This window comes from Balaenoptera musculus, chromosome 11, assembly GCF_009873245.2.
Source record: "Balaenoptera musculus isolate JJ_BM4_2016_0621 chromosome 11, mBalMus1.pri.v3, whole genome shotgun sequence".
Taxonomy (NCBI): Eukaryota; Metazoa; Chordata; class Mammalia; order Artiodactyla; family Balaenopteridae; genus Balaenoptera; species Balaenoptera musculus.
The window spans coordinates 12,397,970-12,422,735 of record NC_045795.1 but is presented as its reverse complement, the minus strand read 5'-3'; the positions used below and the strand labels follow the sequence as shown (position 1 = coordinate 12,422,735).

The 24,766-nt window shown below is 47.8% G+C and overlaps 1 protein-coding gene across 1 annotated transcript in view; it reads right to left on the bottom strand.

The window, feature by feature from the left end:
- GMPR (guanosine monophosphate reductase) overlaps window positions 1–24,766 on the bottom strand; it is a 42,375-nt gene that overhangs the window by 6,879 nt on the left and 10,730 nt on the right. The window contains exons 4-7 of the mRNA XM_036868333.1: window positions 23,022–23,195; window positions 13,564–13,645; window positions 9,323–9,429; window positions 1,081–1,123 (exon numbers count right to left, since the gene is read on the bottom strand). Of these exons, the coding sequence (XP_036724228.1) occupies window positions 1,081–1,123; window positions 9,323–9,429; window positions 13,564–13,645; window positions 23,022–23,195 (406 nt within the window). The remainder of the gene's footprint in view (window positions 1–1,080; window positions 1,124–9,322; window positions 9,430–13,563; window positions 13,646–23,021; window positions 23,196–24,766) is intronic.

Sequence of the window (24,766 nt, the reverse complement as noted above, 5' to 3'; positions counted from 1 at the left end):
ATCAGGCAACCAAGGCACAGGACCTCTCTACTTGGCAGCAAGCTTTGCAGACTCTTCCCTGCAGGGTCCCTAACACAACTGCTGGCTCCTTGACCCCCCTGCCGTGATTATACGGGGGCAGAGGACAACTGGTGTCTGGCCAGGCCTCCGGAAAACCACAACCCCAGGAGCAGATGTAAACAGCAGGAACACAGAGCACAGATCCACTCAAACAATGCTTTGAAGTGGCTTCCAATTATTTTCCTTTCTGAACACTCGTGTCCCTTCCTAACCAGCATTTTGCCCCAACCTGGTCCCTCTCCCTCCACAGGCGTGGCTGCGTTTCCTGGGGGAGCGCGGGGAGGGAAAGCTGCCGGAGCGGGAGTCCAGACACCACTTGGGCAGGGTGCACCGTGGGCACTATTAGAAGGGAGCCCGAGACAGAACACCCATCAGTATTAAGTACACGCAGCACAAAAATCAACAGTAGGGATGTCCCTGCCAGCACGCAGGGTCCCACCTCACAGGTGGGATTCCCCAGCTGTGCGGCAGCGCTCACTCCTGCCCGCAGTTGGCGAGGGTTCAGCGGCAGGCACAGAGCACGGCACGCAGAGATGCTGGGCCTCCCGGTGCCTCCCCAAGGAAACACCTGGCTCCTGCGGGATCACAGCCGGACGCCGCCGCCCCCTGCTGGGACACAGGCTCCTCGGCCTCCAGGGAGAAACTGCGGCTAGGGGTCCCGTCCCTCCCTCGGGATTCCCCCAGGTTAGGCTCCAAAGACCCCCCTTGCTGAAGTTTTCGCTGTCTCAGACCCGATACAGTCCTCTTCCACGGGTACCCTGAGCCTTCTCAGTGGTGACTTCTGGGCTATGACTTCACCCACTCCTGGCCCACAGGGTAACACCCCTCCATCTATCCCTGGGCACTCGGCCTGCTCTGCCACCAACCGGAACCAAACTGATGCCAGGATTTGGGCCAATTAGGGGCTGAAATCCGGGGAGAGGAAACCCAGGATTGGCCCTGAACTTCCTAACGTGTCTGCCACCTCCTTCCGGCACCCCTGCGGGGAGCTCCCTCCCCTCCCCCTCTGCGGCCTCTTACCAAAGGCTTTGGCGACATCTCCTGGACATGTGCAGCCTCCGTCCTTCAAAAAGGAAAGAGCAAAGAGAGGCCGTCAGTGGGAGCCCGGCCCGGCCGTCCCCCTCCCTCCCCTGGGGGGATTCGGTAGCATCTGCTGGTCCAGCCCCCTCCTCCCACCCCTGCCTGCAGCCAAGCACACAACCCTCAGGGCCAAGGCCCGACGCGCCCCTCAACACCACACCTTCTGTTCCCCAGGTCCCGTCAGTCCTGTCTCAGGTCTGCACACCCACTGCCTGTCCCCCCCCACAAGCCCGGGCACCTGCACCCCGCCTGGGATGCAGAAGCAGGAACTGCTGAGCGGGCAGGGCGCAGGGGCTGGACCTCACCCTCCTCCAGCCCCTGCACACCCGGCCACTGGCCAGCCACATAACCATCATTCACAGTGGTCACCTTTCCCCCGCTGCCCGGCATGAAGTGAGGTTTATTTAGCACAAAAGCGGAAGTATTTTATGAGCCAGAGAGGACACTGAATTCGCTGCTTTATACTTCCAGCCACTCCACGTGTCTCTTAGTCACCTTCCTGTAAGGTATCCAGTTACCTCCAAGTCAAACATGCACTCCTGACACCCACTCGACCCGCACAGTGCCCTACGCTGGTTCAGTGCCTGGCAGGGTTGCCTGACACCTAGGGCTGCCCGGCACAGTTTGGCCGTGGGGCTTATGTTTCAACACCAGGGACCCAGTACAAAGCTACTAGGACACAGAACCATTGTGTCTTCTTACAAGCACAAGAGGCACAAAATAACCAGGCTGCTACGTCCTATTGGCAATGTGGCCTGTGTGAGGTCCGAGGAGGAAGAGGCCAGAGAGGTGGCCTGGGGTGGCAGCCTGCCCAGCAGGGAGAGGCACGGAGCAGAGGCACCGAAGCCGGGTCAGTGCTCGGGGCTGGCGTGACGTGACAGAGCCCAGAGCGGGTCTCGGAGGGAAGTGCCTGTCCCCAGGAGGGGGGACACACTTTGGGAAGGACACAGAAGACCCAGGCCACCCGGGCTACCTTGTGTGATGATGGCAGGAAGGTGCGCGCGCCCCTAGAGTTGGAGGGCGTCTCCGTGGAACTGGGACAGACCACTGTACAAATAGCATCTCCAGCTGAGGACGTCGGTCTCTGTGACTCAATCCTTCTTTTCCGATATGCTTTTAGGCCTGTCCCTCCAGGAGCTAGACCTCAAATACTGCTTTCCTTGCTTCTTTGCAATTCTGATCAAAAGGCAGGTGTGAAGGCTCAATCTCTGGCTTTTATGAATATTTACTGACGGCAATTATCTCCTCCTTGATCAAGTGCATTATTCACATGTGGCTTCCCTGACCCCGGAGGGCCACGGGTTCATGAGCAATTATTTCAGAGGCAGTCTCTCCATGTAAGGTATCTGGCCAAGACCCTTCATGTGAAGACAGTCAAGGCTCTGTGTATCCTGTTGGTGCTTCAAATCTCCAGCATATTTACTTTCTCTTTCAAAGGTGCAACCCCTCTATGCCCTCCACTTGACCTGCCATTATTTTTAAAGTGCTTTATCTTTTTATCAAAACCAGTTCTCCACAATAGGGTTTCAAACTTGTAACCTCAAAAGATTAAATAAACTCATGCTCCCAATAAAAAGGTCCCTAACATGATCTGACTTTTAAAAGAGTGTACTCACGTGCACACACACGCACAAAAGTGTGTCCTTAAGTCTTTTGCTCACTCACTAGTGAGTGACTAGCTCGTGACTGCTAGGGTGGCTCGTGCTGGCTTCTGAAATGCCACACTCATGTGCTCAGCGATGAGGGCTGACTCAGAAGTCTGTGCTCTTGGGACCCCCAAGAAAATGAGGTCTTCTCCTCCCAGGATGGGCCAAGATGTCCACAGTTAATAGGACTTTGTGATGTGCCGCAGAGAGGAAGCCATACATAGGGCCTTGTCTGTTCATTGTGCTGTGGTGGGATTTATGAAACAGATAATGTAGAGCAAACAAGCGGGACTGCAATTTAACCCAATGCAACCCAACCCACATAACGCTTTCCGGCAAAGGAGTCTGCTCCCTACTACCATTTATCGGTAATTTCCAGAAGTGGTTAAAGCATCCTTTCATGTTCTCAGGAGGCAGAGCAGTATGGGGAAACCTCTGCAATCTGAGACACGTTTACTTCCATACATGAACATGCATAGCTGCACGGAGTTTGTAAAAAACAACATGCAAATATTCCAACGGTTACTTGTTTTCCAAGAGTGTTAACATATTTTAGTAGAAAAGGCATCACATGACATGAGTGGCAATTCGATCTGTGAGCTGTCAGCATGACCTCTTCTTAAAAATACTTGCCCAGCCCTAAAAGAAGGGGCAGTGAAAAGTCAGCATGCGGTGGGCACAGGGAATTGGAATCAAGCACCAGCTATGAACAAGGGATTGTTACAAACTTCATTTTTCTATTCAAACACCACAAGAACCTGAAGCTGATACTTTATAGGTGGGGAAAGACAAAGAGGGAGACTCAGAAAGGTTGAGTGACTTGCCAAGGTCACACAGCTATAATAATGGAAGAATGAGCTAGAACCCTACTTAAGAGTAAACTCTAAAAATGTCCAGCAGCATACATATAAAACATTAGCAGTGGTTATCTAAGGTGGCATTTCTATAGAAGCAAAATAAAGAAATGGGACCTAATCAAACTTACAAGCTTTTGCACAGCAAAGGAAACCATAAACAAAACAAAAAGACAACCTACGGACTGGGAAAGGATATTTGCAAATGATGCAACCAACAAGGGCTTAATTTTCAAAATATACAAACAGCTCATACAACTCCATAACAAAAAAAACAAACAACCCAATCAAAAAAATGGGCAAAAGACCTAAATAAACATTTCTCCAAAGAAGACATACAGATGGCCAACAGGCACACGAAAAGATGCTCATCATTGCTAATTATCAGAGGAATCCAAATCAAAACTACATTGAGGTATCACCTCGCACAGGTCAGAATGGCCACCATCAAAAAGTCTACAAATAACGAATGCTGCAGAGGAAAGGGAACCCTCCTACACTGCTGGTGGGAATGTAAATTGGTGCAGCCATGAGAGAAAACACTATGGCAGTTCCTTTAAAAACTAAAAATAGTTACCATAGGATCCAGAAATTCCACTCCTGGGCATATATGCAGACAAAACTCTAATTCGAAAAGATACATGCACCCCTATGTTCACAGCAGCACTATTCACAATAGCCAAGACATGGAAACAACCTAAATGTCCGTCGACACGTGAATGGATAAAAAAGATGTGGTATACATACACAATGGAATACTACTCAGCCATAAAAAAGAATGAAATAATGCCATTCTCAGCAACATGGATGGACCTAGAGATTATCATACTAAGTGAAGTAAGTCAGAAAGAGAAAGACAAATACCATATGATATCACTTATATGTGGAACCTAAAATATGACACAAATGAACTTATCTATGAAATAGACTCAAAGATACAGAGAACAGACTTACGGTTGCCAAGAAGGAGGGGGTTGAAGGGGGAAAGGACTGGGAGTTTGGGATTAATTAGCAGATGCAAACTATCATGTATAAATGGATAAACAACAAGGTCCTACTGTACAGCACAGGAAACTATATTCAACACCCTGTGATAAACCATAATAGAAAAGAATATGAAAAAGAATACATGTATGTATAACTGAATCACATTGCTATACAGCAGAAATTAACACAACATTGTAAATCAACTATAGTAAAATAAATTTTTTGAAAAGGATGGCATTTCTAGTAATCTTTATTTCCTTTATCTTTGTATTTCTAAGTTTTTCTAGGCTAAACCTTTTTGGTTGGGGAATTCTTCAAGCCTCAAAATAAATTATTTGAATGACTTTGTTTAGGTCTTTCCAAATAATGGTCTGTTTCCTAAACAACTACATTAAATCAACAAAATAAGAAATTTGCCAATCAATCTTTCCTTCTTTGCAGAGGGTCAGTGAGTGGATGAGAGCCCTACTGACTGGGTGTAGACAAGGAGGGGGTCCGGGGTAACTTTGAATCAGCTTGACCTCTATCATTCCCTCCTCAAACTAGAGAAGCACGCTCTCTAGGTCTTTATCAAATGCATTGGTTAAAATTTTGGCCTTGAGTAAAGAGACAATAGTGATCCCAGCCAACCTCATCACAGGACCTTTTTTTAGGTCCTGTGAAGCACTACAAAGTCCAAGCCATTCTGGGTATCAGTGGACGATGAACTCATCTGGTTGTTCCAATCCCTCCCCTTCCTAAGGGTTCACTGGGTCCTGACTCTGATCCCTTCACTTGAAGACATTCTTGGGGACCCTGTGGGGAAAAGATGAGCTATAAGCACAGGTTAAGCTGAAGTCCCCCAAAGCAGTGTGATGGGAAAGGAGCAGACCCGGGATGCTGGGCCAACCCCGCATTCTTGGTGACTTCAGCTAACCCTTCACCCTCTGAGTCTCCACACTTTCTAAATGAGGGCGGTCAAGGGAAGGAGTGGAACACAGGAGATGAACAGACCTCAGTTTGAGAGCTGGCTCTGCCCCCCACCAGCAGTGTGATGCTGAACAAGTTACTTAAGGTCTCAAAGCTTCAGTCTCCTCACTGGGTGTGACAGTTAATTTTAGGCATCAACGGGGCCATGGAGTGACATTTGGTCAAAAAATTGTCCTGGGTGTTTCTGTGAGGGTGTTTTGGGGATGAGAGTAACACATGAATCAGTAGACTGAGTAAAGCAGACTGCCCTCCCTAATGTGGGTGGGCCTCACCTAATCACTTGAAGAACTGAATAGAACAAAAAAGCTGAGATTTTCCTAAGTGAGAGACTCCTTCCTGACTGACTGCCTTAGAACTGGGACCCTGGACGCTGACTCCAACGGAAACACTGGCTCTCTCTGGTTCCCAGGCCTTCAGACTCAGACTGGAATCACACCATCGGCTCTCCTAGGTCTCCAGCTTGCCAACCCACCTTGCAGATCTTGAGACTTCTCAGCCCCATCATCGCATGAACCAATTCCTTATAATAAATCTATATCTACACACACGCACACACACACCCTATTGGTTCTGTTTCTCTAGAGAACCCTAATACACCTGTCCAATGAAGAGAACAGCTACCTAATACCTAGTTTGTTCCAAGGATTAGAGATTATAGGTGTACCGTGCCCAAAAGACAGTAGATGCTCAATACATGTCAGCCATTACTTCCTCTAATGATGTTTCCACCTTTAAAATGCTCTCCTTTGTGTCATGTCCCTAGCAGATGACAAGACAAAATGAACTGGTCACACCTTAATCTTCACTTACCCAGGAGGTGTCCTGGATTTCTCAGTCTTCTGCCTCTCAGAAGCCCATGTGAACCACAATAAATAGAAACCTAGTTCAAGTCCAGCCTCTCGGGTGTAACCAACCCCCTGCTGTGGCTTCCTTCTGAACTTCAGTAGCACAGACATGCTAGTTCAGCAACGAAAGTGTAAAATGAGACAGCTGGAAGGAAACTGGACAAAGTGGCAGGATCCAAACAGTTGATGGGTTTCCAGTGGGTTTAGGACTCTTGGCAAGTGGGAGAAACCTGCTTGTGAAACTCCATTAGATAAAGAGACAGTGAGAAAAACAGCTGCTTTGAACCCCAAGACACTCAGCTGCTGGTCAGAAGGAATGAGCTGAAGTCAAGGGTACAGAACCTATATAAGTCTGTGAACTTCACGGGGTCTGCAGTACAGATTGAACTTCTAACCCCATCTAGGAAAGCTCTGGCCATCAATGCAAAAATAAGAACCCTGGAGCATTGGTATCACCAGCCTGGGCTGTCACTGCTCCTAACTGAGAAATTCACAGAAGCTGTTCCCTGGGTGCCAGCAGACAGCTCTGGCTCTGGCACACGGACCCGACCTGTGTGTACTGACCCTCGACTCTAGAAGCCAGTGGTTCTCAAATTTGGGAGCACATCTGAATTACCTAGAGGGCTTGTTAAAAGATTCCTGGGCCTCACCTTCAGAGTTTGATTCAGTAGGTCTGAGACGGGGCCCAAGAACTTCTAACAAGTTCTCAGTTGATACTGATACTCCAGGTCTGGGCACACACTTAGAGAACTGCTGACATAAGCTATAAAATGATGGTGGGTAAGGAGGTCCCAAGTTGATTTTCAGAGTCACTTGTGGTGCAAGCAGAGCCTCCACCCCTACTCCCCAAATGGTCCTATAAACTAAGCAACTGTGAAATTTCTAGAAAGACACAAGTATGGGATCTCAGAATAAGTTCATACTAAAACTTCATTAATTTGACCTCCACTGATTTAGAAATGGTGGCCACTCAAGGAAGATATATAAGGTCTAAATTGTTATTAAGACTCTTCATGGTGAATGGAGACTTATAACTAATTACATATGGTGCTCTGGAGGGCAAACTATGAAGAGTCTAATTCAACAGGATGGGGTCAGGCATGTCTATGGTGAAGTGTCTCCCTGGTGAATGTCATGCAGCCAGCCAAGACGAGGCTACGGTGAGCATTGAGAACCATATTGGAGGACAGTGCTGTTTGGTGACTCCAGTGAGTTCAATCACACCACTCCGTAAAGGTCGGATGGCTCTATGTCAGCCTTTTACACAGGAGTTGTTCAATAAGTGGGTCTTAATTTGTCACTGGAGCAAAGCTTAAAGGAAAGGATATTAAATGGAAGGTCTTAGATGCTCTGTCAGCATCCAGTAAAGCTTCGTCATTTATTCCGGCTTCTAGCACACAGTAGATGCTCAATGAATATGTGCTGACTGAATGGATGGATGGACGGATGGATGGACGGATGGATGGAAAGTCTGGATGAAGAACTCGAAGGAGCACAGCAAGTGCACGCTGACCACGAGGCAAAGAACTAGATCTTCGTTTGGTGTAACAAGTCACGTGCGGGAAGCAATGGCTGCAGGGCTCAAATGCCCATAGTAAAAACTCAAATGAGATGGTGTGCACATAGGGATTTTTAAAGAGTATTATTATACCCTCAAAGCAGGTCCAGAAATCAAATCTCACCAGCTGAAATGCTGAGCCAAAATCAACAAGAGATCATTCCACCAGGATATGTTAATTTACTACATCTGGATTTTTTCAAAATAACCTGTCAATTATTTAATGTGGAGCTTGGCTTAGCAACTGGACAAGTGAAAAGGTCTGAAGATTTAATTTACTGTATTCAATGTGAGTTCATTGTTACAGCACCACTAAAAATACACCACTACTTCAGAATTTCAATATATATTAAATATACATTTTACTTATATAATATATATGTATGTATGTATCACCCACATAAGTGGAAGCCATAACTCTGTCCAAGTCCATCCAGTTATATCTGACGTGTTCTGTCCTACTCTGAGCATCTCATCTAGAAGGGGAGAGACGTGGTAACTATGTGAATGATGGTCATGTCGATAAAGGTGGAGTAGAATAATAGATAAATTGAGGATTAACTTGACATTCATTCAATCCTTGATATTTAGTGGCTGAGGACTGAGGTGCTGACTTCCAGAAGCTTCATGATCATTGACTCTGCTTTCTGCTCACCTCCTTCCCATACATTTCTCCACCCACAAAAATCTAACTTCTGCCCCCAACATCCTACTGAATGTGCTCTCACTATGGTAACCGGTGGTGACAGCATCTGACACCACTGCAGATGTGATTAGCGAAAATGAGGTCACCCTGGAGTAGAATGGGCCTCTAATCCAAAATGACGGATGTTCTTATAAAAAGGAGTAATTTGGACACAAAGGCAAACATGCACACAGGGAGGACGCCATGTAAAAATTGGAGCTCTGGTGCCATAAGCCAAGGAACTACCAGAAGCTTGGGAGGCCTAGAACAGAGCCTTCCCTGGAGGCTTCATGGCCTGCTGACGCCTTAATCTTGGACTTCTGGCCTCCAGGATTGTGAGACAATATATTTCTCCTGTTTGAGCCACCCAGTCTGGGGTACTTTGTGACGGCAGCCCTAGCAAGCTAACACGTGGCCCTCTCATTTTCTCAAAGCTCCCCACGTATCCCCCCGTCATGCTACCCACCACCTCGAGCTGAATCCATAGGGAGTAGGGTCGATTGTCACCAAATGCTGTGTCCGTGTGCCTGGCTCACTCCTGAGCCCACAGGATGCCGACAAGGTGAAGGGCAGCCAGGGAGCAGAGGCCTTCCTCAGATGCTCCCAGACCCTTCTGCCAGCCCCACTTGGACACTTACCGAGATGATGTGCCCCTTCAGGCCGTGGGCCGAGTCTGCACACTCGATCACAGCACTCAGCTGGGGGTAGCCCACTCCCGTCTTGGTGCGGGTGGTGCACACAGAACCTGGATGGAAGAAGAGGGAGACCCCAAAGAGAGATGGTTACGAATGAGCAGAACGGGATACAAAACGAGCCTCCATCACCGTCACACAGCCCTGCCCCAATTTCCTGGGGGTGAACTTTCCACAGTGGCGGGAGGGGAGCCATGGGGCTGCCCCACAGCTCAATGGAGGTGGCCACCATCCGGCCTCGGATCCCTTCAGGGCCTCATCACCGTCATCTGCTAATGCCCAGGACACTCCACCCTACACCGTCACTGTCACTCTCTTCTGTGACATCAGCTCCCACTTACCGACCCTCCATCCTTAAACTCCATTCTTTCCCACCTTCCTTCACTTTCCACACAACCACAAGGGACCTGCAGATGCCTCCCATGACCTTGAGCCTCCTTGACCTTGAACCTTCGTCAAATTACTAACTTCTCTAAGCCTCGGTGCCTCGCTTGTAAAATGAAAATAAAAGCACTGACCTCATAGGGCTGTGAGGAAGATTAAATGACAAGAGGGATGAAAATTGCCCAGCCTGCAGTAAGCGCCTGAGAAAAGGGAGCCGGCGCTCAGGGCATTCCTGCAGCCTCCCTCTGCCTCGGCTCCGTCCTCTCCACGCCCCAGCCTCCTGGTCCTCACCCTCTCGTGGTCCATCTCCCACCCGGTCCCGCCAGGACTCGGAGGTCAGCTTCCACTGCAGAACTCACACCAGCCACCTCGATGCTGTCATCCCCTAGACCTCTGCCCTCCCCACAGTCAACTCCAGTCCTGGCTGACTGCCTGCAGAGTATTAGCCCAGGGAGGTCCACTCCGAGTCACGCCAAGAGCACGGGCCGCTCCAGCACAGGTCCCCTTGCTCAAGCCTCCCCCTCCCTCCCAGCAGGCGAGCACCCACTCCGAGACCACCTGCATCAAGCTCCGGACCGTCTCCCCTGCTCTGCCCCTTCTCTCCTCCCGCCCCTACTCAGCAGGCTCCAGCCACGCCGCCCTTTCAGTTCCTCCCACCTCGGGGATCCTCCGTACACGCTGTTCTCTCTGTGGAGCGCTCCCCTCTGCACCAACCCCCTGGTCCAGCCAACCCTTTCTCATCTTTCAGGCTTCATCTTAAATGTCACTGCCGCAGGAAAGTTGTTCATCACGGCCCTCATTTCAAAAACAGCATTTAAATCATTATTTGCTAAGAACCGAGGATCTGTTTTCTCTGCTGGAGGGTAAGTTAGCTCCATGGATATTCAGTGTGGTCAATCCAGCGCTGAGAACAGAGCCCTGAACATAATAAGGGCACTATGAATAGTCACAGAAAGAACGCGTGAACTCAAGAATGAATGAGTCACCCACGTCTCTGTCTCTACCGCTTCACCACTCACTCACTCAGTCCCTCCTGCAGGTCTGCTGGTGTCGCCTATGGGGCACCCTGGGGCCGGTGTAAAAGCTGGGCGTGAACTCCTCCCTCCCACCAGACCCTCGGGCGAGGCTCCCCACCACCACCAGTGGCTTCTCAGCTTCCCACAGACCTCTCCCGGGGGGAGGGGGGGGTCTTTAGGGACAGGACTAGAGAACCGCGGCTACACCCTGAGGCCTGTGGCTCCAGCAGGGAAACCAGGACTGGGGAGCCACCTTCTCCAGAATCCAGCTGCGGGGCAGAACCGCCTCTTTCCGTCCATCCTCACAACACGGGCCACTCACTACCCTGGGCCAATGACCTTCTCTCCTGACCAAGGCACCCCTGTCCCAGGCACACACTATACGAGGTACAACTGGAGTTGTATAACCTCTGGTTCTGGTTCAGAATTCGCTTTTCTCCTTTCCCACTCATCTGCCAGATCCTCAACGGAGGGCAGGGGCTCAGCTGCAGCGGCCTGGAGCTCTGTACAGCTGAGGGACAAGGCGTGGGAGTGGTCTTGATTACGCCCCAGGTTGCAAGGAGAAACTGGGTACCAGCCCAGAGCATGGGGTGGGGCGAGGGGTGCATTTTTAATGCTTTTTCCCAAGTCCCAGGAGTTGTTCCATAATGAACCTTTTCTAATGCTGTCATCTAGACAGTACGCAGTGTTTTTATGCTGAAGAGTTCGTGAAATGTAAACAACATCTCCAATAAATTTACAGAAGTGGCTCCAATACATCAGGCTCAAAGAAAGCCTCTTACTCCTTTCAGTCACGCCTGTTCTAAACAGGCAGCCTGGGAGGCACACAGCGACAGTGGAAGGACAATAAATCTTCGGGGGAAAGAGACTGTATATGTAGAGGACGTTTGGGAAGGAAACGAGGGTGGCTGAATGCTCAAGATTACATCAGGAACTGCTCTGAGGGCCGAGAAGACCACTTACACACCTCACATCCTGTCAGCACCCACCAGCACGATGGCAGCTAGGAGACACTCAATACACTTGATTAAATAGGTGACTGGTGCGTGCTCTGCTTTGGGGGAAAAGAGCCTTCCCGGTCTATTATCAGCCTATTCGACTCTATTACAAGCCTAATCTATTACAGCCCATTCTAAGCGGGCAGAGTGCCCTGTAAGCAAGAACTGGGCTTTATCCTCTCTGACTTTTCAATAATGACAGACAGCCAGTAAAGACCAAAGTGGCCTTACCTCTTGCTCAGAAGGTTACAAATTGGCTTAGGTGAGTGGCAATATTAAAAGCCCAATCTTGAAAACCTCCCTGTGTGTTAAAAGCTCAGGGCCTTTCACAAGCGAACAGGGCTCCCCTTCCCCAAGAGTCTCCTCATGTCCACCCTAGTTCCTCAAGGCTGACAACGGTGCCAGGTCACAACACAACGAGGTCTTCTGCATCCCAGCAGTGCTCTCCCAAAGACTCTTCTCATATTGGTTTATTATTTGCTTCCTTTTTTGGTAGTGTCTTCTGGGTGCACGATATCTATAAAAAAATCTTTGCTATTTTTTATTCCCAAATGAAAATGTGTATCTCCGGACTTCCCTGGCAGTCCAATGGTTAGGGCTCCACACTTCCACTCCAGGGGGCATGGCTTCAATCCCTGGTCAGGGAACTAAGATCCTGCATGCCGCACAGCGCGGCCAAAAATAAATACATAAGATATGGGTTTCTTTAAAAAAAAAAAAAAAAAAGGGGGGGGCGCTTCCCTGGTGGCGCAGTGGTTGAGAGTCTGCCTGCTAATGCAGGGGACACGGGTTCGAGCCCTGGTCTGGGAAGATCCCACATGCCGCGGAGCAACTAGGCCCATGAGCCACAACTACTGAGCCTGCGCGTCTGGAGCCTGTGCTCCACAACAAGAGAGGCCGCGAAAGTGAGAGGCCCGCGCACCGCAATGAAGAGTGGCCCCCGCTTGCCGCAGCTAGAGAAAGCCCTCGCGCAGAAACGAAGACCCAACACAGCCAATAAATAAATAAATAAATAAAGGTGCTAATAATTAAAAAAGAAAAAAAATGTGTATCTCCTTCTTTCCTTCTCTTCAATTTTAGTGTTTGGTTAATAAAGGATGTGCAAGGAGGAATTTTAAAATGTGACAATGAAGACATTAAAAACACAGAAGCTCATGCTCCTGTCTGGCCAAAGGGGAAGGCCAGCATCAAGTGGCCCCAAGAGAAAATGGAACCGCCCAGTATAGGCCAGAAAGGTTCCTCCTCGTTCCTCAGTTCAAAATGCCAATGGCGATCCTGGGAGAGAAGGCCCGGCAGGATGCTGCAAAATCTGAGATGCATATGTACCAGGCGAGGAGCCAAAGCTGAGAACTGCCTAAGCCACAGGTCAAGTTCGACTGTGACCTCACAGCTGCATGCCTATTTGCAATGTTTGGGGTCCCTCAAACATTCACATAAACTTGTCCCCATGGATTCTCCACCCTTCACCTTCCTCTTCAAGGTGAATGGGATCATTCACGAGACCTCATTCTTTTCTTCCACGTTAATGTTCTGAAACCAAGAGCTCATTCGAATCACATTCAAGTTCATTTAGAACTTCCCCAGAGGCATCAGAAAGCAGCTCAATGATATTTCTATTCAGGAGCCTCTTCTGATCAGAAGCTCAATGATACTTCCAAAAGAAATGTGCTTTAAACCTGTGGATGGATCATTCATGGGGTACCTTCTGGGCATCTCCGGTCCCTCCAAGCCCCAGATCACAATTCTGCCCCGCCCCCACACCCCATGCTGTGCTCCCAGCAAGTCTTACCTGGTCCAACGCCCACTTTGATTATATCTGCTCCTGAAAGAATAAGCTCTTCCACCATCTCTCCCGTCACCACGTTCCCTGCCTGGGACAGAAAAGCGTACAGCTCGAGATCGTGAACTACTCCTGGTGGACAAAGGTAAGTGATGGAGGAACCCCACACCTGAAGATAAGGGGGAGCATTGTTCTGAAGCCACAGGCAGCCGGCGACAAAAGGAAAAATGGGGAAAACAATGGGCCAATCCCTGAATCGACATTCAGTCTGAAATTGGTGGGCTAGAGTATTCTCCAGGTTTCCTTTCTTCTCTATAACAAGCACACAGAATTGGACACCCGGGGCTACCTCTGGGTGAGCGACAGCATGAGGAAACTACAGAATTACATGACTTCAGAACTCCAAGAGACTTAGACTATCTAGGTCAGGGCTTGTTGAACATATCAGTGATGGACAAAACAAAATCTTACAGAGAACCCAAATACATAAAATGAGCAATGAAACACTCTCTCTGCTGATTAACATCTTTATTGTTCACAGCCTGTAAAACCCCTGAGGAATTTCTATGGAACCCAGGATTAGAGAACTACTGGTCATCTCACAGTTGGGAAAATACCTGGGTATCCCACTCTAGGGTCAGTGGTTCCCACCGAGATATGAAAGGACAGACAAACCCAACAGCACTGGAACGTACATCATTTGCAGAACAACATGAAGCTGTGGTCCTAATAAACACATAAGCCAGGAAGTGGCAGAATCTAAAAACCAGAAGGATGCATCTGGTTTGAAAATAGTATATGTTCTTTCACGGCAGGAGTCTGGGAACACAAAAATAGCCCTTTTTGTTACAACTCACTGCCCTGTGGATCCTTCAGCTGGTACACAGGATACTTGGCAAGATGCCTGTTTAAATTTTCACAACTATGCAAAGTCTTATTTTGGGAAATGCATCCCTAATTTGTGCGACTGATTCTTTGGCATTGAAGCCCCAAGTGTCTTTTCGCTGAATTGATTCCCAGAGGGACTATTTCTTTCTCCACCTAGACAAAGTGACTTTTAACTTTGTATAAAAGGATCTTTGGAAAAGGACAATGAGAAGGGCTCAAAGTTACTTTAATTCCAACAGCATCTGATAATGGAAAATGACAGATAGCCCAGAAAAAGGACAGGAACATATGAGAATATAGTACATGATAAAGATGGCCTTACATGTCATTGAGGAAAGAACAGTATTTCAATAGACAGAGCTGGGGAAAGGGATCTTTTGGAAAAAGATACAGATTATTACTCATACTTTTCACCAAAATAAGCTTCAAATGGATTAATGAGTTAAATTAAAAGTTGTCTCCCAGATTTAGAACTTTGAATACTTGTAATAAGCATAAAACAAAAAATATATATAGATCCATCTATATGAAAATTAAAAACCTGTGTACATATAAGCGCACACACTCATACATATAATCAACAAAACTAATAAGCAACCTGGTGGAGAAAAATACCTGCAATTATGACGAAGAGTTACTAACATTACAAGAGCTCTTCCAAATCTACAAGAAAAATGCTACCACCTCACAGAATAACTGCCAAAGGACATGAACAACTAATGAAAGAAATAAAAGTGGCCAAAACATAGGGAAAGTGTTCAACCTCACTAGTAATCAAATTTAAATGAAGATACCAGCGAGGTACCACTTTTCACTTAAATTATCAATGATTATAAAGACTAAACACTGAAGAGAAAACAGACACTCATTCTCTGCCGGTGGAATGTCTACTCCAGAACAAGTTTTCCCAGAAAGCAATTTGTCCATGTAGAGAAATGCAAAACTATGTATATCCTTTGATCCAATAACTTCCAGGATTTTCTCTCAAGGCAGTAATCACAAATGAGGTCAAAGATTTAACTACAAAGATGTATTATTTGTAACAGTGTAAACCTGCAAATATAGTCCCCAAAATGGGAATGGTTCGACAATCTATGACCCATCCATGTGATGTTTTCAAGATTGGTTTGATGCCATGGGAAAATGCTTAAATGCTTTCAGTATAATGTTAGGGGAAACAGAAAGAAATAGTAAGATCTCAATTTTGTTAGACAAGCATAGGTGTAGATGAAAACATACACCAAAATGCTGACAAATTACGTCTAGGTGAAGGAATATTCTGACTGTTATTAATCATTCTTCTTTACAATTTCCTGGATTTGAGAGTAGAAACTGCATTACTTTTATAATTAAATGTGATTTTTTTTTTTAGGGTGTTTTTCCTTAAGCACAGGACCAGCATGAACTCTGAACCTGAGAAAGAACTTAGTAGGGGGCTTCCCTGGTGGCTCAGAGGTTGAGAGTCCTCCTGCCAATGCAGGGGACACAGGTTCGAGCCCTGGTCCGGGAAGATCCCACATGCTGCAGAGCAACTAAGCCCGTGCGCCACAACTACTGAGCCTGTGCTCTAGAGCCCGTGAGCCACAACTGCTGAAGCCTGCATGCCACAACTACTGAAGCCCACGCACCTAGAGCCCGTGCTCCCCAACAAGAGAAGCCACCGCAATGAGAAGCCCGCGCACTGCAACGAAGAGTAGCCCCCGCTCACCGCAACTAGAGAAAGCCCGCGCGCAGCAACGAAGACCCAACGCAGCCAAAAATAAATAAACAAATAAATTTAAAAAGAAAAAAAGAACTTAGGAACCCAAGAAACAAGATGCCCTCATTCTTTCTCCCTGGTTGACTTGCTAAAAATTCAAAATATATTTTAAAAATAAAAATTAGAGTTAATTTAAAAAATAAAAATAAGTTAAAATAAAACACTTAAAAGAAGCTACTCTAAGCTCCCTACAAGGTTTCATTTTCATTGTGGATTCCCCCCCCCCAAACCTGATGCCTCCTACAGACCATTTGATTTTAAAAGGGCCTACTTTACACCAAATAAATTCAAATCAGCTCAGGATGAACATACCAGGTACAACCATATGAGGTCAAAGTAGGTTTAAAAGCATGGAGGAAGCTGATGCTATTTTAAGAGCCCAGAAGCTCCCCCAGGTGTCCCCGTGTCCCCTGAACTGCCTGCGGGATCCTGAACCAGTGGTCAGACACAGTCACGGCAGAGAGGGCTGAGCGTGGAAAAACCCAGAGTGATTACGAAAGGCTTCCAGCCTGAGGACCACACAACAAGAATGCAGATGCCCAGGAGAGGATGGTGAGTGTCCACTCGCAGGAACAAAATCTGTCTGTTCAAGTTTGAAACCAAGAAGGGCAAAAATAAGGGCAGAAAGGAAAAGACAAATTCAGAAATGAGAGAGGCCAGGGGAGCGCCGTCGGGCCCCGGGGAAAGCCCAGCCCATGGCCCAGGCAGCCTGCGGGCTCAGGGTGGCGGAAGTTGGCAGGGGGTGATTAGCAAGGAGTCGGCTTATCTTGGCTGAAGCAGCTCCTGTGGGCAGCGGATACCGGAGGCTCAGAACGTGACCGCACGTGGCAGCAGGTCCGGCTCGGCCATGACCGGGCAGCCAGGACAAAACAGAAGCTACAGACCCTCAGCTGGGCCCCAAAGCAGGCAAGTGGAGATTTCCACTAGGCAACCCCTCTTCCCGGGGAGGCCAAGCCCTGTCCAGGCGCCCCTCTGGCTCCTCCATGTCCAGGACAGGTATGATATGAGGGTCCAGGGAAAAGGCATAAAAAGGGACAAAACAAACCTTTCAAGTACTTCTGTAGCATTTTAAAAAGTCCTCTGGGCAAGAACCAGCCCTAAGTCCTCCAGCTTTCCTTTAGACCCAGACATCTATGGCAAAATAAGTTCAGAAAGCCCTGGGGTTGAACGATGGCCCTCCCACTCGCCATGAAATTTTAAGAAAATAGCTTCAGGGACTTCCCTGGTGGCACAGTGGTTAAGAATCCGCCTGCCAAAGCAGGAGACACGGGTTCGAGCCCTGGTCCGGGCAGATCCCACATGCCGCGGAGCAACTAAGCCTGTGTGCCACAACTACTGAGCCTGTGCTCTACAGCCCGCGAGCCACAACTACTGAGCCCACGTGCCACAACTACTGAAGCCCGCTCGCCTAGAGCCTGTGCTCCACAACAAGAGAAGCCACTGCAATGAGAAGCCAGCGCACCGCAACAAAGAGTAGACCCCGCTCAATGCAACTAGAGAAAGCCCGCGCACAGCAACGAAGACCCAATGCAGCCAATAAATAAATAAATAAATAAATAAATTTATTAAAAACAAAAAATAGCTTCAACTCTGAGTCTGCATATATCCTGCTATAAAGCGGGACTGATCAGACCCACCCATCGTTGTCACGGTAAGGTTTATAAAGAAAGTTCAATATCCATCTCCAGAACTTTTTCATCACCCTAAACTGAAATTTCATACCCATGAAACAATAACTTCTCTACCCACTTTCTACCGGCTCCTCTGAGGCCTTTTGCCAAGAAAAATCCTTTCTGCAGAATGATCTAAGGCAGAGGTCAGCAGGCTGGATCTGGCCTGGGGGCCAACACCTAATAGAAGGTGCTGGAACATTAATGCCAGAGCCTTCTCCCATGCCCACGAAGGTGTCCCTTTACTTACCCGTGAAACCAGGGACTAGGAGATGCTATCAGGGCAATAATCACCTTTCACGGCACAAGAAACTGAGTTCACTGTATGACTCTCAGAGACAAACATCGGCTGAATCTCTGAGGCCTGTCATAGCTTCTGCCGCAGTTTCAGTTCACACCAGTTGCAGAAAGAGGGTGAAAACAAAATCCAGGTAACTCGGCCTGAGAGGGCCCTTATGCTTCAAGGAGGTACGTTCAGCTGCCCATGGCCGACACCCGTGAGGAACACTGAAGGGCGTCCGCCTCTCGGGAAGAGGCACAGAGCGGGCAGGGCCTCCACGGGGCTCAGCACCTTGTCTGACCATGACAGCTGGAGAAAGAACCCAGGCAGGTACCTGAGCCGCTGGCCACACGTGGAAATGCCAAGGACGTGCCAGTGGCTACCTGGGGATCGGCCAATGGTGGCTGACTTGGCATTCCCCAGGGGAGCAGAGCTAGTCTCATCTGAACAGATTAGGTGTCACGGGCCTATGTCCTCAGGACCAGATCAGAAAGAGCTGCCACGGACTTCCCTGGTGGTCCAGTGTTTAAGATTTCGCCTTCCAATGCAGGGGGTGTGGGTTCGATCCCTGGTCGGGGAGTTAAGATCCCACATGCCTCGCAGCCAAAAAACCAAAATATAAAAACAGAAGCAATATTGTAACAAATTCAATAAGGACTTTAAAAATGGTCCACATCAAAAAAATCTTTAAAAAAAAAAAGAGCAAGCCACCAGCACAAAGGCACTTCCCAGACCCAATGTAGGGACCTCTGCATCCCAATGAGCCTGAGCTGGCAGGTGGCCGGGCCGCAGCACGGTATAAAGGAGAGATGCCAGGCCCCGGGGACAGGCGCTGAACCCCAGGCCCACCTCTCACTGGCTGCGTGACCCTCAAAAATTTCTTGACCCGAGATGAAGTTTCCCTTCAATTAAAGTACAACAGGCGCCTTTATCTTACACAAGGACTAGTTATTATTAAAAGAGAAGTGCCTGGTCCACGCTAGTGCCTTTTTTCCACAGTACCTGGAATACACCCAAGAACACATCATTCCCTTTCCTCTATGAAAGCCACCAGGCAAAGGCCCAGAGGACTTGTCACACTCTTCTCACACCCAGCATCTTCACAGGACCCTTTTCTGCCAATGACATTGTCTAAAAATCCCCGCTTCCCCCCTCTCGACCTGTGGCAGTGCTTGCCTTAGGTGAAAGACAAGAAAAAAGGGTCCACGTAAATCCAGGATGTGCTGTGCACCAGAAGCAACAAGCCCTCGCCCCTGATGCAGACACCCAGGAATCGCCAGCCTCTACCAACACCACTTCTGAGCTGCGCTTCGGTTCACTGCAGTGTAACCATCACAATAGCACTCAGCACCCATGTTATATACCTTTCAGTTTCCAAACACTGGACAAATGCATCCTCCCAACGCCTCCAAGAGCCATGAGAGAAATTATCTTCCTAAAAACCAAGGACATACGAGTACCAGAGGTTTCCAAGTGAATCACAGATCTCAGGGGTCAGTGCAGGCAAAGCACGGCTGAGGAAGACACACCTACCTCGCCGAAGCCTCCTGCTCATGGCTGGGGAAACCAACACGAACAACGAGAACATATTCCCTCGGCAGCCGGCAGGCGCTACAGAGGCACCTGCCATTGGTGGCTGTCCGGGGGTCCTTGGGAACTCTGCGTCAATCTCCCCCTCCCTGCCTCACTCCCCACACCCCAGCAACCCCCAGGCCCTGCACTGGCCACGATGCCCTTTCCCTGCCCCGCCCGTCTCCCTGGGGCTGGAACCCAGGCTCCCCGGCTCCACGACGAGCAGCTCGCTCAGCCCTGTGCACAGCCAGCTGTGAGTTAAAACTCAACAGCCAACTGGGTAGACCATGCAATGGAAGCTCTGGGGCTCCAGGGGATTTCTGCTATCACTACCCTTGTTTAAACAAGTGGGACACATTTTCTCCCGCTTCTTAAAACAAAAACCCCCCAACCCACTCCGACTCTTCTTCTCCGTCAGCCTTCCACCTCCGGCTCCGTTCCCAGAGCACGTGCCCTCAACGGTACTCACCACGACACACCGCTGTGTGACTGACCACCACACCCTTAACAAAACATCAGCCCATCTGATCCCCCAAAAAGTGCTCCAATCATTTTTATCCTCAACCTCCTTTTCACAGGGGAGGAGAATGAGATTCAGAAGGTAGGCGATGTCCCTAACATGGTTCGGCTCATGTGGTCACACCAACTTCAGGGGCACTCAGCGATGTGAACGGTGGGACAACCAGCAGCAAAGCGGAGCGAGAGGTCGGGGGCAAGGGAGGCGTCTGGGAAGCGGGATTAAGATTCCTTCCAGGAACAGTGTATTACCGCCCAGCTTCCACGAAACGACATGGGTACATCTCAATGTACTACAGAGCCAAAGAAGACCCAGAAGATTTTCTGGGTAGGATTGCCATTTATATAAGGTTCAAAAATAGGCAAAATTGAAGTGTTGTTTAGGAATGCATCAGTAGATGGCAAAACTGGGGACACACAAGGAAGGAAAGGAGCACCAGGCAGGAGGGGGTGCTGAGGTGGGATTTCGTCTGAGGTGGGAGCAGGGGCTGCTGAGCACAGGTATGCTGAAGGGCTGCTTCTTTTATGACTATTTATTAAACATCCATGTTTTAAGCACTTGTCTGTATGTATGTCATATTTCGCAACTGAATATGTGAATTATCAAAGACAAAAAAGTGGAGCCACTAAGTTCCTTCATTAAATAAGTGTCATTTCTGATTCCTAACCCTTTAACTCACTCCTATACCCTCAAATGCAAACAGGTGTAAAGGGCAGCTTCCCCAGTTTATTGCTCCCTTGTATCTCCAGAGCAGTTAAAACACTGGAGGTGAACTGGAAAGATCTGGAAAGACCCAGATCCCACCACCTCAGATCAGAAGCAATGTCAACAGCAACCCCTGCTCACCAGAAGGAATCAAGAAAGGACGGCTCTCCTGCTCAAATATTTGTCCTGCTCTTTTACCATCCCAGTCATCACTGCACAGTTTATGTTTAATACCAAATGCCTGTAGGGTTACCAGGTCCCATCTGAGGGCAGGGGGCTTCTGCCCTCCCAGGAGCCCAGCTTTCTCGTCTCTCAGTTTCCACAGATGATGAGGGGCAGCGGAGTCAGCTGGGGCCTCGTGACTAGATACATATGCATCATTGGAACGTGATAGAAGGTAACTTCATCACCCAACAGCACGAGCCCGAAGAAGATCAACCTCCCCATCCCAGAACTGGGAAGCAGGCCTAGTGGAAGGAGGGAGCTTCATCACTAAAGTTAACAAGGACAGAGCATGTTAACAGGTCTCCAGAGCCTAGACTTTGAATTCTGACCAACCTGACCTCAAATCCCAACTCTGTCGCTCAACGTGGGTATGACCCTGTGAAAATCCCACAGTCAAAGAATCAGGAATTAGGATTCCTCCTCTGTGGTAAACTTGGGACAACAGTTCCTACTTTTTACAGAGATGTTGTAAAGAAGAGAAAGAACAAAGGTAAGCCTCCTGAATCACGGGTATTCAGCAAACGGTGTTCCTATTATCAAAAACACGACAACGCTGGCAGCACTATTATGGGGGGGGTGTGTGTGAAATGAATCTTGCTGTTTCCCACCCAACTCAGACACGGTACAGCTGGTTGACCTTGGGACAATTCTTGAAGCTTTCTTCTCACATGACTGGAAAGCATAAAAATACTTTAAAATTTTTGAAAATCCTTAACAGATGATTCAACTCCATCAGCAGAACTACTAATTCCTGTCTCCCAACTTTCTTAAAATGATGAAATGTGAGGAGAAATTAAATTAAAAATTTGTAAAAGGAAGACACGGAGAACAGACTTGTGATTGCCCGGGGGAGGGGGAGGGGGAATTGGGGAGGGATGAATTGGGAGTTTGGGATTAGCAGATGCAAACTTTATATACAGAATGGATAAACAACAAGATCCTACTGTATAGCACAGGGAACTATACTCAATATCCTGTGGTAAACCATAATGGAAAATATGAAAAAGAATATCTGTATATATAACTGAATCACTTTGCTGTACAGCAGAAATTAATACATTGTAAATCAACTATACTTCAATAAAACAAATTTAAAAAAAGAAAAGAGAAAACTGGGTTCAAAAAAATTTGTAGAAGGAGAGTTAGGTAAATTATCTAGGGGTCAATCAATAATTGCCATGTTAATTAAGACTAGTAAAGACACACAATTACAATATAGATTTTCCAAAAGCCCAAATTTAACCCTAAAGCTTCTAGTTCATTTTTCTGTAAATCTATGTTTCCCAGCAATAAGAGATACACATTCTAACTAGCGAAGGTGTTAAAAATTAGGAAAATGCCCCCCAAAAGGCAGGAAAAGTCAAAAATAAAGATGTTAGATAAAACAAGACACCAACTGATTTGCAAATAACTGTTGACTATTCTGAAGTGTTCACATTGTGGATTTCAACTCTTACAGCAGAGTTTTCTACTGGCAAGGAGACTGGGGCAGAGATGACATAAATACGTTAAACAGAAAGACAGTTATGTTTTCATTTTTAAAAATATACCCTTTGTTAAGCAATGACACAGACCTTGGTTTAACGGTCTCACATGGTAAGAAACACTTGATGATATTTAGCAGAGACAAAGAGCCAACACCCTATGGGATTGATCTGGATTTTATATATTTTTTTAGAGCAGAGCCAGTTTTCAGATCTTCATAGCTGCTGCCTCTCCTTTTCCTGCTGATTCTCAACTAGTCTGCTAAGAAGAAGCACCAAAAGCTCCGAAGAGAACACAGCTCCCCGGACACCCTACACACGTCTTCTCTGCTTCCCCATCCAGAGGAGGTCGTCCCACCATACCTACCATGATGGTGTGTTCTGGAAATCTGGCCCGGACGAGCTTCACGAATTCCACAAAATGTTCCGAGTATCCATTGGCCACATCCAGGCAAATAAACTTAACCTGCGGCACGGCTTCCAGGATGCTGCTCATCTTTTCCAGATCATTCTTCCCACTGCCCGAACTCACGGCTATATGCTGTACCAAACAAACCAAGAGGCGTAAGACACGAACAGTAACCTGCCTCCGTCCACGCGCCTGCTCTGGGCACAGTACCCTGACCCTCTGAGGTTCACCCTGATCAAACAGACACACAGTGGACCGGCTCAAGAAACATGCGGCAGCAGAGGTAAAGGAGATTCACTTCTTCAGTTAACCTAAACTGACTCTGCTGTCTTTCCCACCATTAAACTGCACATATCCTGAGCCCTGGACCTCAGCCACAGAATCTCGTGCCTGGCTCTTGTTTCATTTCCTCAGGCTCTCCACGTGGAACTTGGAACCGTGGAGCTGCTGGTGCAAATTCTCCTCCAGGAGGAGAGGAGAGGTAAAGGGAGCAAGGGTGGCCGGGCTGCTCAGGTTCCTCATGCCAAAGCCGTGGCCATCACCCTGAGCATCTCGCTTAGGGGGCAGGAAGAAGGAGGGAAAGATGTCTAAAACCCCTCTGATAAAACTCCTTCCTGTTTTCCTTTTCACTCCCGATGCAACATTATCACAACATGCAAATCGTAACCTGCACGGGTTCCTGCAAGTCTTAGCATCTCCATTCTGAGGCAAAATGTCCCAAAGTGCGAGAATGAACGAGCCCCGAAAGCATCCTTCCCATCTGCACTGGGACGTGTTTATATCTGAAGCCAGCACAGCCTCGTCCGTGACACCCTCTCCCCCAACCTCCTCAGCATTGGTGCTCTCCAACCCACCCCTCTGCTCCTCTCAAAATCTGCTCTTTGGATTTTAGTAATTTATGCCTCAACAAAACTAACCCATGGGATTGTGGCCAGAGTTGGCATCTCACCTTTTATGAGATATTTATATTTTATAAATTTATATAATGTTTATATTCTAACTCATATCTCTAAACTATAAGCCACAGACGAGGGACATATCTTAAAATCCTTTATTTCCCCCAAATCACAACAATGTAGCTACAACCCAGATACTGAATGTAAGCGGACTGGTAATGTGATACATATTCACCCCAATTTTCACTCCTCCTGTGCCCCAAATCCACACGTTCTTTCCCTCCCACGGAGTTCTGCTACCATTTTTATTTTCTCCTTCATTTCTGTTAAAGTTTAGCAGGCGAAACTCAAGATTGGTTAGTTTCTCTCAGTGCCACCGAGTTTGTACCATGTTCCCTTCTTAATGAGCTCTAATTTGGTGGGAGTGGGGCAGTAAGTGAAATGACCACACTTGGTAATGAAAAAGCCAAGGTTCTGATGAATAATGCACTGCTGGAAACTCATGCTCCCCAAACTTCACCCAGAGAAGAGGGGAACAAGGTGAAACAGAGATAATCCATTAGAATAAAATATGGCAAAAAGGAAGGACCCACTAGTGAGCCAGAACTATTTTATCTCTGAAACCACTTTCTCCCCAGTCAAAATCCACACATAGTCAAGGCACAGGAAAAAAAAAAAGAAGCCAGTGTAACTTCAAAGCAGTACAATATGAAGTCATTTTACAATCACAGATGATCTCACCATGTAGAAAAGCATCTAAATGCAGAGATTCCCCTATGGCATTGACGTAGAACCATTCAAGTGTGC